We start from the raw sequence: 15,232 nt of genomic DNA on the forward strand, positions 1-15,232 counted from the left end.
TTGGAGCAATAATGTACTTCCTCTCACTTTAAACCTCATTCTCAGCTGTTGATTTTTACTTGTTAGAGGCACATCTATTATATCTAAATATCATTAGCTCTCAGGAGTCCCTTTAGTATTGCCCCCATCAAGAGCAAGCCTAACCCTTGTGTTTGCTGCATTAATATGTTTGCATGGAGAATCACCTCAAAGTGCCTGACAGGATTAGTGTTTATTGCTCAAAGCACTGAGAAATCAAAGGGAAGGGATTATCATTAATAAAGCTGTTTGACCAAGCCATGAGCAGCCTTCATAAACACTAACTTTTTCAAATACAAAGGGGATAACACCTTGGGTAACAGCAAGCTAACATGTGGACAGCTTACAGAAAACTTTTATTTTCCCTTCCACATGCTCTGACAGTGGAATAAGCTATATCTGTTCTTAACTGAGAGACTTTCTACATTTTCTCTTCACTGTATCTCTGGCCAACTAGCGCAGAAATGAAAAGGACTACCCTGCTATCCATGCCAATATAACCACTGAAAACCGCTTTTCCTGGCCTTTGGCAAACATCTGTAAGAGGTCCAGTTTTACTCAGCCCAGCTGTTCTCACTTCTTTGTCCAGACAAGGGTTCTCTTTCTGAAACTAGGAGTTTGCAACAGTCATGAATAATTTTAGGGTGAGGATTCTCAAGTCTGCTTTTTGCTGTTTTCAAACCACCCCATTATTGAATCAACCCAAAACAAAACTTACTGAAGGAAGCCAGCTCCTTGCTTTCAATTCAATTTTAAAAGAAAATTTTTTCAATATATTTTAGATTGTTAAATAAAAGTAGACTGATGTGTCTGGATTCATTTCCACAGCATACTCCATTTCTCTACTTAAAGCACAGACTGAGCAAATGTAACATAATCTGTCTGCCAAAGTGAACACTGGTGAATTCTGTCCCATTCTGTTTTTGATTAGCCTTATGGGAGACAGCCTTCATAGCTTTCACAGATTTTTAGTTTCACATAGTAGTAATCCAGATTTGCCTCATTAAAGAAAAGCCACTTATATTGATCTATTAAATGTCCATAAGTTTTGAATAGTCTCTAATAAAGTGTAAGTGTTGAATACCTTAATATTTTTTTCCATGTAAAAATTAACAAGCCTTGGATAATCAAGAAAAATAAAACCATGAGCAGTCCCTAGAAGAAGCTGCAAGACATAGACACACATGAACTCATTCAATATTACTTGTGATAGATTGCAGTCTTATGATACCAATATTTTTTTCTTCTACTGATTTGGAAATTTTTTGAATGGTATGCTTCTGCATAAACACATAAATGTGAACATTATGGGGAAAAAAAGATGAAAGAAAGTGAATGAAAAATTTGAGTTGACTTATCCGAAAAGTTCATTGAACAACATTTTTAATCAGGTGAAATTTACCATTTTATATCACCACTAAAAGACCATCAGCAGGAGTGGTGTTATTAGATAGTTACTGTAAGTATTGCACTAGTCAATGCTCACTGCTTCCTTTATGCTGTGAGAGGAAAAGTTGAAATTTAAATTTGTCATTTTTCTACCAGAATTGTGAAGTAAATAAGCTGAGTTGCGGAAGATCCTGCACTTATTACTTTAATGACATAAAGAAATCCATAAGCTTCTATCAAATCCAAACATCTGTAAAGGATACATAAGACCTGAGGTGAGCACTAAAGCTGCTTCTCTCCTCAAAGTCCACCTACCCAGTACAAGCATAAAACAAACTGGTTATAATGATGGTGTCAGCACTGTACTCTTGACATGCCATCCCCCCGTGCCTTGAGACACATATTCGAATAGGTTCCATTTAAAGCTTTTAATGCCGCAAACAAGTCCCAGTTTGCACATATTTTTTCTCTGACTTTTAGATTCAGAGACTAAAACCGTGTCAACTCAATTTCACAGCTTTACCACTATTAGGGACCAAACATGGAAAACCTTTTTCGTGCGTGGAAACATGGCATAAAAGTACATTATTCAATTGTATTATAACTTACTTTGAAGAACTCAGCAGAATTAAAAAATATTCCTTACATTTAAAAATTTATCGCTATTTAAGTTATTTTTAAATATCTAGCTGCTTTAAATTCAGATTCTACCTTGAATCACATTGTCTTTCATTTGGAGCCAACCTGTTAACTTTTGCTTTGGTTCCAGTTGCCTTGTTTAAAACAGTTTCTGCTCTAGCCCCTCTTTGCTAGTGTGCTAACTACAACTGTGCTGGACAGATCTAATTTTTATATCTACAAATAATTTCTAGAGTATGATTGTAACTTTCCTTAGTGTCATACAGAGTATCTGATTCATCCATATAAACCAATATGAATATGACAAACCAAGATTTTTTTCCTCCTCAGGGTACAGAAGAGGGGATATTGCCTGGAAATTGTCTGCAGAAGAAGGAAAGTGGATAGTCCAGTATTATCATTTGCACTTACATGTTTTCAAGCTTGCCATAGCTTCCCTGCCTTGTTCTGTCTGATTGCCCAAGTGCTACCTCCTAACCAAATATAATTCTTCTGCTGACAGCTATGCAGAGTCTCTATTCTCATATTGCAGTAACTCATGAGTGCAACATAATGAGATTGTCTGTTCCACATCTTTCTCAAAAGAGAAGTGGCCAAGGCTTCTATCATTTATGATAGAGAAATGTACAAAGCAAGTAAAGAAAGTTAAACACATCTCCACATATACTTTCTGGGAGCCTTCAGATTCTATCTCTAATCACTACCCTATCTCTAATTTGCAGAACTTTATAGCTTGCAGTTATTTTACACAGATGAAAACCATTAATAGAAGCATTTCAAAATTATCAATAATGCTAGCATTATAATCAAGTGATTTGGGGATTTGGTAATTTTTTTTCCTAAATCAATATTACATATTACACATAGATCTTTTATTTCTATTTTAAAATCTAAGATGTTCCCACCAAACTATAAATCCTAATCAGTACAGCTGAAACAGCATCCTTTACCCCACACACTTAATATTTCAGCCTTAATTACATACATAGATCTATATACACATGTCTGCCGAGGTAACGCTTTCCAAGCTTAGAAAAATGTCCTTGCTGAGAAAAATCTACTAGTTTCAGTATGGGGGTTATTTCCCATATTAACTCAGTGTCTTAAAACCAAACAGGTCTCTGATATTGCCTTCATACAGACAGAGATAAGTCTGTCAAATAAACACACTCAGTTTTAGCTGTTTTTATGTTTTAGGTTCACAACTTTTTTCTGTATATCTTCCATGCCACAGAGGATAACCTTTGGTAATCTTAAAGATAAGAGAATATCCTTTAGCTGCAGGGACTCTGGTAGCAAGCCTGGATTTCACAGCAAGGACTTTTCGGCACTGCTGGGCTTTAAGAATTTCACACTGAAAAAGCATGAAGAGAGCCCAGATTTTGAATGCCATGAAGGAGGTAAGGAAAACAGCAGCTGGAATTTTATAGAAGGTTACAGAGTCTGACTGCTATAGAAAGCAGAAAGAAGACAGTTTGGACTCTCAAGCATCAATAGAGTGAAAAGATTCCTTGTGCTTATATCTGATATGTTGTTTTTCCAACTGTAACAAAATCCAAAAACTTTCAGCTAACTGAATGAGCTCTTCATTAAGAATAAGCAAGTAGTACTGCCATTTACAGCTGAACTAATTTCTGTCACCGCAAACATCATAGAAACAATGGAAGTGTACTAAGAAAGTACGTTAAGTATCAGTGGAAGACATTCAAAGCACATGCTTCTAGATGTGTACAATTTAGAGGCATAATGCTGCTAAGGACTGCACTGACGTCTTTAAAGAAAAACGGTGAGACACTTCCTAAATTTCCTTATTTGATTTGCCTGTCTTTCAAAGTCAAGAGCAGCAACATGCCTTTCCTTTTGAAAAATTGCTCTCATTTCCTATAACATCACTCTTTGATTTGGATTGAGTTTTCTATCCATAAAAAACCACTTCTCTAAATCAGGACCAGCTCAGCCATAAAACAGGGAATTGAGCCCTAGGATATCTTGTCATTAAAAGACTCCTTTAGAAACAATAGGAACTTTCAACATCCATGTCCTGGTTAAAATCAAGCTCGCATAGGTATATTGTCTCCAAAATTTTTCCTATAGTTTCAATTACACATTTAATACAACAGTTAACTTGAAAACCAAAGCTAAATAGTGTTCCTCTTAAATAACACCTATATTTTTAGACCATACATTCAATTTTTGATGGACTTCTTTAATATTTCAAATTGAAAATTGTTATACAAACTTGATCCATTGTAACTGTAAAAGAACTTCAAAATGGTTAGATTTTTTCTTAATATTAATTATCATATGTTTAATACATTTTTACGTTTTATTGAAGAATGTCACTTTTTCCTCATATTGCAATGAAGGAGGGTTGGTTTATGAATATAAGAAATATCTGTAGCTTTATATCTTTACTGTGTCTGAATCCCTAAAACTAGTTTAGGATTTTATTGAGCAGAATCAACAGGGAATAGGGAGTCAATGATACTCCACTGTGCAAGGCCCCATCTGCACCAGGGACCTACAGAGGGGTGCTGAGAGGCAGAATAGCTACAGCACTGAACCACTGAAAGAAATGCCACTGTTTAGCTACACTGTGGAATAGCTGTAATAGCTGTAATTAGCACATGTCCTGGGGATAATGAAGTTTATTCACATCTGTATTTTGACACTGTAAGGTTAGAAGAAAAGTTCCAGCAATCCTCTCTTCCTACCTCCTGTCTTGATGTAGGGCCTACAACTGAGTTTTGTGGCCAGAACAGCACAGCTGTACGCATCCTAGAGCCTGCCTATTTCTGCAGAATTTGAAAATTATGCCTTTCAGGTGTTGTCCTTCAGGAAAATGTACAGAGAAGGAAAGTAGTGCAAAAACTATACACTGTAGAAAATAGCCCCTGTGGACCACATTAACAGTCACTACAGCAGTTTCTGTGCCAGCAACTGAGATCTCAGATGGTAGGTACTTTCAAGAATTAATTTTATATTTTTCTTTATTTTTTTGCCTTTTTCAAAAAGACTGTGTTTACAAATCATGAAAAAAAAACAAAGAGAGGGATAAAAAGCTGATTAAATGCCAGCTCTTTAAATGTCAAATGCAGAAAAACTCTAAATAATATTCTAGCTGTAACCTCTTTGGCTCAGTAAATAACCTAGTCCTACACAATTGAATAATCTTAACAGGTGAATTTCTGACTGCACACTTACTCAATTTAAGTTGAATCTGTATTTCATGCTATTTTAAAACTCATGAGTCAATAGAAAGACTGCAATTAAAATTCCTCTTGTTCTGAAATTGCTGTAGCTAGCAACCTTCATTTGCTCTCCAGAATTTCAGGGCAGCATTCCCTGGACACTATTGGAAGGTCTACATAAAACTCAGTCTCCAAAGTCTCATAATTCCATCATGTACTAAAATATCAAGCATTAATGAATGAAAGTTTATTCAGTGTCCTCTCATGCAAAGTAAATACAGATACAGATTCATCAGAACACCACAGGAGTTTCTTCCTTGTTTGCTTCCTTTAATACCTTTTAGATTCCCTATTTTCTTTCTCTTCATTGTCAAAATGTAATTGAAATATACATAAAAACCTTATGAGAAACACAATTTTTCCAGATACTTAATCAGCCTGACCACTAATTCCCAGACAGATATGTATTAATAGGGTTGTTCAGCATTCAGATTTGACCAATCAAAGGGCCCAAAATCCCAAGTTCATTTGACCTATCTTTGGGAACCCCTCTCAGTCACACAAGGGGCTCCAATGTGCTCTACAGAAAGTGTCTGGCAATTTCAGTGGAGGAATAAACATCTTGAACATTCCAGTAACCCCATCACCAAACAGAGAGGCTGGGGCAGCCAGACTCATTGCTAACTTACAGCTTAAGTTCTTAGAGATCGCTGGGAGAAATATAAATCTCAATTTCTAGAACCAGATCCCCTAGAAAATTATCATGTTTATTTTTTAACTGTCTAAGATTGACCTGATCTGAACAAGAAAATTTCTACAGGCAAACTCTGAGGAATATCCAGAGTATTCAGAATTGTGATTCTCACCAGGAACTGCTCATGGTTATCACTGTCCTCAGCTTCCTTGATCAACAGCTAGAATTTTTCATCCCCTCTCACCTTCAGAAACACATTGTACAGAACAAGGAGCATCGACATAATATTCCATTAGTCCTTATGTGTGAGCCCAATGTCATGAAAGATAGAAATTTAACAGCAGCATCATTCTTTTTGGGAGACAATGGCAACAATGAGGCAGTTATACCGTCAAAGGTCTTTTCATGTTATTTGAAACTGACTCCATCCTTCTTTCATTTCCAGGACAACAGCTAAAGCAATGAAGGAAAATTACTGTCTTTTCTCATCCTATCATCTTTCAAACCTGTAGCTGTCTGTGCACTTTGTGACAATAGGAAAAAAGGAACTGAAACCACTGGAAATTTTTCAGGAGAAAATGCTGCACAGCATTTTCAAAGACAGGCACTAATGCTGATGCTCTGTTTACAAACACATAAGCAGTGTTTACCCTGAACTCTGGAAATGATATCAAATTATCAGAAATGAAGTTCTGCATCATATAGTAAAATGCTAACCCTAAAATATGTAGTTATAATGTATTATTCCATCACACTCTTCTACAAAATGTCTTGTTTATCCAAGTTCCTTTGGTTGCATAAACAGTAATAAGATCCAATCTTTTGCCCTAAGCACCAATCAGTAATGATAACATTTTCATCTACTCTTTCCACAATGGAATTAACCTCTCCTGAGGATTCCTTCATACCACTTCAGGGCTGATAAGAATTCTCTTTTGCCAACAATTTTTGAAGGCCATCAAAATTTCCTTTTTTAAAAATAGAAAAGCTGCTTTCCTCCTACTTTTAAGGGTTAAATCTTTAAAGCTAAAGCTTTTCTAAACATTTGATTCTCCATAAGATCCTACCTGTTAGCTTTTTGTTTTGACAATGGAAAGTCAGAAGCTTATTAAATTTCAGGCTAGCACTCCTTATAAGATATTTACCAGTATGACTCAGCATATGTTCAGCTTTATCCCAATAGATCATAGTCTAGAGAGTTTAAGCTTTCACTGATAATAATATAAATTTTTATATTATTATTTGTATGGAGCATATCTGAATACCTAAGCAGTTTTATGGATCTCCAATATCTTTAATTCAAATAATGGTCCTGGTGCTGTTTTCACTTTTACTTTTGTCTCCTACTGCATACACACAGAAGTCTCTTAAAATCCAGGCAGCTCTTCAACAAATCATATTAGAGAAATTTGGGTTCAGATGATAATTGATATTTAAGGAAAATTAGCTGGTATGTGTTAAGGCTCCAAAGCTGGTGAAGTGCCTCCCACTGAGAATATGTCAGCATAATCTGGCTAACTTTTGTTTCCTATGCTTTTTTTTTTTAATCTGAAAATGTAATGAAATGAGAGTATGTTCAGTGATCAGTGAATTCACAAAAACAAAGTGTCATTTACGCTGCAAAAGACCTCTAAGAACTTTGACTCCAATCAAACTGTGAAGAAAGTATTTTTATATCTATATAAAGATATGCTGATTATTCAAATCACTGCTTTTAGAGAAACAGATTAAAGTCACAATTTAATGGTGGGTAATGATAAGCACAAAGAGACATTCCTCAAATAATAATTGAGTAACTGTTGTTCGGTATAAATTGTCCTAGAATTGTAACATGCTCCTAAAATTCAATCTGTAAATTACATCACTGTAATCTTTGTTAGCTATTAAGGTCACTTTTACTAGCAATCACTTAGTTAAATGAACAAACCACAACTTCTATTACACACAAAACTGGGTTTAGTTTTAATTCCTGTAAAGTCAAGGAACATATTTGAAAGGCCATGGAGGAGAACAAGGTGTGGATCCATAGTGAAACATTTTATCCATTCTAACTTCTTATAAACTAACTGCATGAATATTTAGGAATCAAAGCACAGCCCCAAACAGTGTAATTAGCACTGAAATTCAAAGTAGTAAAAAAAAATAATACTAACTTTATTTCTCATTAAAAACTTAAACATTTAGATTTCACTTAGTGGACCTGCTATCTGGAAATCTTGTGTTGTAATAGCTTTCTGTGGAAGTTTTGGCTTTAGTTTCAGCTAGGTCTCAATTCAGTAGGCCTAAAGGATGTGACACAGTTTAGACGGGACAGGCATCACCTGACTTAAGCAACCAAAGAGGTATTTCATATCATCTGACATCATCAAGAAGAATCAAATATAAAAAGAGAGAGAGGAGGAGCTTCTCTCTCTTTTGGTCTTTGCCTCCAAAGACCAGGCTTGACATTGTCAGCTGACTTGTGCTGGCCTGAGCTAGCTAACAGCTGACTTCTTCTAGCCAATAATACAGTATTCTATACCATACTACATCATCTCAAAGAGTGTCAAATCCAGTGTGTGGGAGTGGCTTGATTAGTTCCATTATGGCTGGAGTGCAGAGAAGGCTGCTAAAGTTGTTCTCTTCTGTTAGGCCTTGCTCCTGTGGCCGCTGCTTACATTTTGTTTGAATTCAGGGAAGTAGAAACATTTTTGTTGTTACTCTTTCTGTTTCTTACTAGGTGTCTTTTAGAGTGCTTATGAATCTAGAGTAATGGGCTTTGTATTAACTGGGGAGGGGGAAGTTGTTTCTTGTTATATATAACTTGTGTAAGTGTGTGTTATATTGTAGTTTCCTCTTTATTTTCTCCTTTCTGTATAAATACATGTAGTTAGTTTCAGCATCAACCTGGTTTGAAGGGTTTTTTTCCCTCTCTCCCTCTTCTTTTTCCCTTGGCTGGTTTGGGGGGGGAAAGAACACTTCCACTCTGTCTTGGACAGTTGGCATTTTGCCAGCCCAACCCAAGACACCATGAGAACGTTCTGTGCCATCCCAGGAGGCATGGGAGGTCCAAGCTCAGCACTGGCTCACCACCATGTTATCTTAGGGAAGTAAAATGTTTGGTCTTAATCTTTCTCTCTGCTTGGGTCTGTCTCTGGGAAATCGAGTTCTCCAGAGTGATTTGTAGTTAGAATGGTGGGATTTCTGTTTGTTGGGGAGTGGGGAGTTATTTTTTGTTATTTCTAACTTGTGTAAGTGTGTGTTATATTGTAGTTTTCTTTTAATTTTTTCTTTTCTGTATAAATATATATATAATTAAAGTATAAACCGAGTTTGAATTTCCAGAGGTTTTTTTTCTCCCTTTTCTTGGTGGGGGGAGGGAGGCTCTGACACTCTGTATTGGGCAGTTGGCATTTTGCCAGCCCAACCCAAGACACCTTCATAAGCCATTAGCCAAATGTAAAAAAAAAACCCTGAAAATTTTAATTTAAAAACTAGTGGATGACTTTTCTCTTTTATTGTTATAACAAATACACAGGAAATCCTGGACCTACAACACATAAATGCCATATTTTTAATTTAAAAAAGTATGATGAAACCAATTCATGCAATGACAATACACAAAATCCCGGTTAACACCAAATTGGGAAGTAGAAGAATGGCTGTAATTTCACTATTGGAACTGCATTTCTCAATGAATTTTGTTATTAGAGGTACATTTCCCAAAGACTTCAAAAGGACTTTCCTTTGAATGAGGAGCGAAATAGGTCAGCAAATGGATACTCAAATCATTTCTGTAAGCCAGCCAGAAAACCTCCCAGTGACTTCAGCAGACTTTGAATCAAGCATTCAGATCTCAGCTATTATATATTTTCTGCATCTTTTCAATGAGCAATGATGGCTTTCTGTTCTGAAAACTAAATGTATCTTTGTCTTGTCTCACAAAAGATCAGAACCCTATAAGCACCATCTGGACTGCTTCTTTGTGTGTCTGTAGATTATGCAGATACAGACTTCAAAAACAAACTGCAAAAATCCTATTGTAGAAGCAGGACTGGGATCCTTATCCAGGAGTGCTTTGCAGTCAAAAGGAGCTGGACCAGGCCCTCCATATGCTTTGCATAGTAAAATGACTGAACCTATTTTGCCAGTTTACTCAAGTCGTAATTGCATAGCTATTACCTTCTGTCAGCTCTCTCACATAAAGTCTTACCTCCAAGACACGCGCCCATGGCCAATGAGAAGATTAATGGTTTCATAGGCAAGTTAACATCTGGATCTTTACTCAGGTTGAGAAGTACAGGAGTCTGTGGTTTAAGAAGAAAAGGGAAGGAGATTGAGGAGACATTATCCAACCATCAGCACAATAGAAATACATAAAGGAAACAACTTAAACCACCAGTAAGTCCAAAGGGTAACATGATGGGGAGGGATTATTGGTGTTTTGAAGGGAGTGTTTTTGTTGTTGATGTTGTTTTTCCTTAATCAGTATCTTTGCATCATATGCTTGACCTAGGCTCACTTTTCCTGACTGACTCTGACAGTCCCACAGGCCAAGGAGAAGGTATCGACACTAGGCCAAGCCTGACACAAGTACTGCTAGCAAAACTGAGGCTGTCTTAAGGTTTTGAGTGCCTTCCATTAGATCCTTCTAGTTCTACAGGGAATTGACAGTGACTATAGATCAATTCTCCTTTCATTTCTTGAAGCCTAAAGGACAGAGATGTATTTCCTCTTCTTGCTGGAGAAGGCAATAAAAGATGCCCAGACCTGCACAGTCCAAATGGCTGTAGATCATGTGTCAGTAATGAAAAAAAAATCTGAATCCTTGTTATAATCAAAAGTATTTGATGTGTTGAAGAAAAAATGAGAAAGGTCCATGTGACAGGCTTCCAAATTCATAAGCCAATACAAGTGATTTTACTTCTTATTCCAGTATTATATTTACAAGAGAATGTACATTTTGTTAACTGGAAAATATTTGCAAGTGGTTTATCACCAGCCTGCAACTAAGAAACATAGAGGCCCCATCTCATATGCCCCCCCACCTCCCCTCAAGTAGGAAGGAGAATCAGAAAAAAATTAAACCTTGTGGGTTGAGATTAAAAACACTTTAATAATTGAAACAAAAGCAAAAATTAAAATAATTATCAATAATTCACTTAATAATAGCAAATAACAACAATAATAATAGTAATGAAAATGAGAGAGGGAGGCATAAAAACCAAGATAAGGGCCGATGCACAATAGAATTCCTCACTACCCGCTGAGTGATGACCAGCCCATCCCCCGGCAGCAAATACTGACACCTGGCCAACTCCCACAGTTTATATACTGAGCATGACATTTATGGTATGGAATACCCCTTTGGCCAATTGGGGTCAGCTGTCCTGGCTATGCCCCCTCACCCAACCCCCAGCTTTTTGTGCACCTGGCAGACCACAGGAAACTGAACAGTCCTTGACTTGGAATAAACAATACTTAGCAACAACTAAAACATAAGTGTGTTCTCAATATTATTGTTATAGTAAATCCAAAGCATAGCACCGAAGCAGCTACTATGAAGAAGAAAATTAATTTTATGCCAGCCAAAACCAGAGGAGCAAGTTTTATGAATTTCATTTAAACAACACTTCAGCAAATAAAATAAAGGGAAAAAAACAAACAAAAGATGAAAATGAAGTGAGGTTTGTAGGGAGATATAATAGACTTCATTAGGCAATTGGTATTGAGACCAAAAATACAGCAGGCAGGCTTTCTAGTAGCACCAGATCTCAGCCAGTATCATCCTTCACAGCTAAACAACTTATACCTTAGGTGGGAAAAACTGGTGTGAGTTCAGGGTAATTTTGTAATGATTTGGTTTTAAAGAATGGTGTAATCGGTACCTGGAGAGACAAGGTCATTAGCAAGGGAAGAGGTGACAGTGTTATTCTCCTGTTTTTAACGTGTGCAGAAGTCTGTGGGACCAAAAGGGAGAGAGAAAGAAGAAGCAAATGTGGAAGAGATTTGTGGAAGTAACTGTGATATACCTTAAAATTAATGCTTTCTCAGAGTCCAGGAGTTTCAATAGTGAAGAGAGTTATTACTTTTAATCCTTCAATTTGTCATTTTAATGTATTTCACAGGCGCCCCTCAAGGGGGTATGATCTCAGAGATGGAGCAGCTGCTTCCTGAAAAATGCTTTCACTTTGATAGCTGAATATTGCTCACTTTTATTGAGTGTGCATGTTCTTTGATGATGGAGCAATATATAGGCTTTATGAAGAATTATAGCCCTTCCCCCATTCCTCCCACCAGTGGTACTATTCATTCTTCTTAAATCCTCTAATTGATTAACGCAGATAAACTAATGTCTAAACAATTGTTCTTGAATTTTACATTGCCTGAAGAAGTCTATTTCAATTTTAAGGCCTAAAGATGGTTCAGCATGCCCAACATTATCGGAGGAGACCTAGTGGATTAAATGGCAAAAGTATTACAAGCGCTGGGTGGATGAAGATGCAGAAGTCCAAGAACCAGGAAAACCTCAAAGGAAGCCCAATAAGACCATGGGGGCTTTAGGAGCTACTTGGACATTTCCCCAGTTTGACTGTTATATAACCTAAGATGGCTACCCTTGTCTTTTTTCCCTTAGTCATCCCTGTCCAGGTTTCTCCTTCCCACAGACCCCTAGGGCATTTTCTCGCCAACCCTTCCCTGATTGGTCCCCGGTTGATGCAGTGCACCATTTCCCTTATATGGTTATGTGCTCCTATTGGTTCTTCCTTGTTCCTCCCCTTCATTTGCATGCCCACCAATCAGATGTTTCGCTCCTCCCTGTCTCCTCCCCTTACTCCGCCCATGTTCTAGAAAGTCCCATGCTCCCCTATATAAGTCCGGGCACCCCAATAAACCTTGCTTCTCTTTGTGGACTCCTGACTCATGTGGACCTCTTCCTTCGGGGGATCGTTGCCGGGTTGGGAGCAGGAGGAGCCATCCCTGGGCTTCCAAGGAGCTGGTCCCTCGAGAGCACAGGCTATTGCTCTTTGAGCTCTTCTCCTGGAAGCGCCACCCATTCACCGTATCGGTGACAATCAATCATCTACCGATACAACATCTTGTCTGGGTTTTTTTCCATGAAACAGTAATGAAAGATGCCATTTCTCCCCACAAACTTTATTTCTCCTGAACCATCACTGCTTGAACATGATATGCAATCCAAAATGAAGTTATATTTATTTCAAAATAATTTTGTGTTCTGACCTTTAAAAAATTTAACAAATTCTTAAATCACAGGATATGCCATCTTGCTCAACCTAAGTAAAGAATTTTCCTCTACTATATAATTTCAACCAGAATTATTTGTTAGTATCCTGATGTACTACAGTAACTTACTTGTTGCAGGACACAATCTCCAACTGCACACGCTAGCAACACCTTTTTAATTTAGACTCCCCCTTGTGCATGTCCTCCCCAACACAGAGAAGGTGATTAGGCAGAGATTAAAATGATAAACCTATTTTCTTGCCATTGAGGTCAGTCTTAAAGCTGTTGCCAGGCAGCTCCCAAGTGCAGAGCAATGCCATTTTCACACCCCACCAATGAGAGCTTTCAGAAAGCAGAGCCCTGTAGCCACTCCAAGAATGGCTCTGTGAAGGACAGGGGAAGCAAGATGCTAAACAGAGATCCTAGACATAAAGTCTATGAGGTAATTCATTGCTAGGGAATTTGCAGCCACATATGCGTAATAGTTCCATCAGAAAATTTGGTCACCTGTTAATGAAGGAACTCAGCATCAGGAGCTCTCAGTGTCCTGCAAATTTCTGTTGAAATCAGGGGAAAGAAGAGAGCTTACCACCTGTAGAAAAAAGGGTCAGCTACTCACAAAGAGTTTAGGAATATAGTTAGGGTATGCAGAAAGAAAATTTGAGAGTCAAAAGTGCACTTTGAAGTCAGTTTAGCTACTTCTTTTAGGGATAACAAAAGGCGCTTCCATAAAACATTAATAACAAAAGGAGGGGCAAGGAAAACCTCCATTCGCTGTTGGACTTGGGGGGGAACATAATTACCAGAGATGAGGCGAAGGCTGAGGTACTTAACACCTACTTTGCCTCAGTTTTCACCAGTAAGACAGGGGGCCCTCAAGACAACTGTCCTCCTGAGCTGCTAGACAGAGACAGGGAGCTGAATAGGCCCATCGTGTTCCAGGAGGAAATAGTTAGTGACTTACTGAGCCATTTGGATCCTCACAAGTCTGTGGGGCCAGACGGGATCCATCCTAGGGTGATGAGAGAGCTGGCAGAAGAACTTGCAAAGCCACTCTCCATCATCTACCAACAGGTCTGGTTCTCTGGGGAGGTCCCAGATGATTGGAGGTTGGCCAGTGTCACACCAATCCACAAAAAAGGCTGCAAGGAGGACCCAGGCAGCAGCATCAGCAACATAAAGGGCTACAAGAAAAGCTGCTATAGGTACATAAGTGATGAAAGGAAGACTAGGTAAAATTCATGCCCTTTTAAGAAGGAAAGAGGAGATCTGGTTATCCACAACATGGAAATGTGTGAGGTACTCTACAATTTTTCTGCCTTGATCTTCAACAGCAAGTGTTCCAGCCACACTGTTCAAGTAGCAGACAGAAAAGGTAGGGACTGGGACAATGAAGAACTACCTGCTGTAGGAAAAGATTACATCTGATACCATCTAAGGAACCAAAAGATGCCCAAGTCCAAGTGGAGTCCATTGACAAGTGTCATTTCTCAGGGATCAATACTGGGGCTGGTGCCATTTGACATCTTTGTCAGCAACATGTACAAAGTGTTCAAGAGCAGGTTAGACAGGTCTTTGAGCAACCTAGTCCAGTGGAAGGTGTCCCAGCCCATGGCAGAAAGGTTGGAAATAGATGATGTTTAAGGTCCCTTCCAATCCCAACCATTCCAACCTTCTAGTATTGCCCATTTTGTCTATTTTTGCAGAATGACAATGAAAGAGCAATTCATGCATTTATTTTAAGGATTCATTTGTGCTCTACACCATGGAACTTCACAACACATACTTTGGTAAGAACATCTTTGGTAAAGGTGTCTTCTGTGAAAACTGCAGAGAATATGCATTAACAGAAAAAAAAGTATTTGTCGTTTCCCAAATTGTTGTTGATTTCTCTGTCTCCACAGACAGCTACAGCCCAGTCTTACATTAAGCAGTGAAATGGGGGACATAATAGAAAACTCTGGTAGGGCAGAAGGCAAGGAATATTCAAAAGTAAAGTAGGCACTAAGAACATGAGATACATACGAAACATTCAACATTGCAAGTGAAAAGTGTCTGATAGCTTTAAAAGCAA

General features: G+C 37.9%; 1 protein-coding gene across 1 annotated transcript in view; it reads right to left on the reverse strand.

The window, feature by feature from the left end:
* Positions 1–15,232, reverse strand: part of OCA2 (OCA2 melanosomal transmembrane protein) — a 207,992-nt gene that overhangs the window by 49,762 nt on the left and 142,998 nt on the right. Inside the window, exon 23 of the mRNA XM_071570096.1 lies at positions 10,124–10,217. Coding sequence (XP_071426197.1) covers positions 10,124–10,217 — 94 coding nt within the window. The remainder of the gene's footprint in view (positions 1–10,123; positions 10,218–15,232) is intronic.

Source organism: Pithys albifrons, chromosome 1, assembly GCF_047495875.1.
Source record: "Pithys albifrons albifrons isolate INPA30051 chromosome 1, PitAlb_v1, whole genome shotgun sequence".
Lineage (NCBI taxonomy): Eukaryota > Metazoa > Chordata > Aves > Passeriformes > Thamnophilidae > Pithys > Pithys albifrons.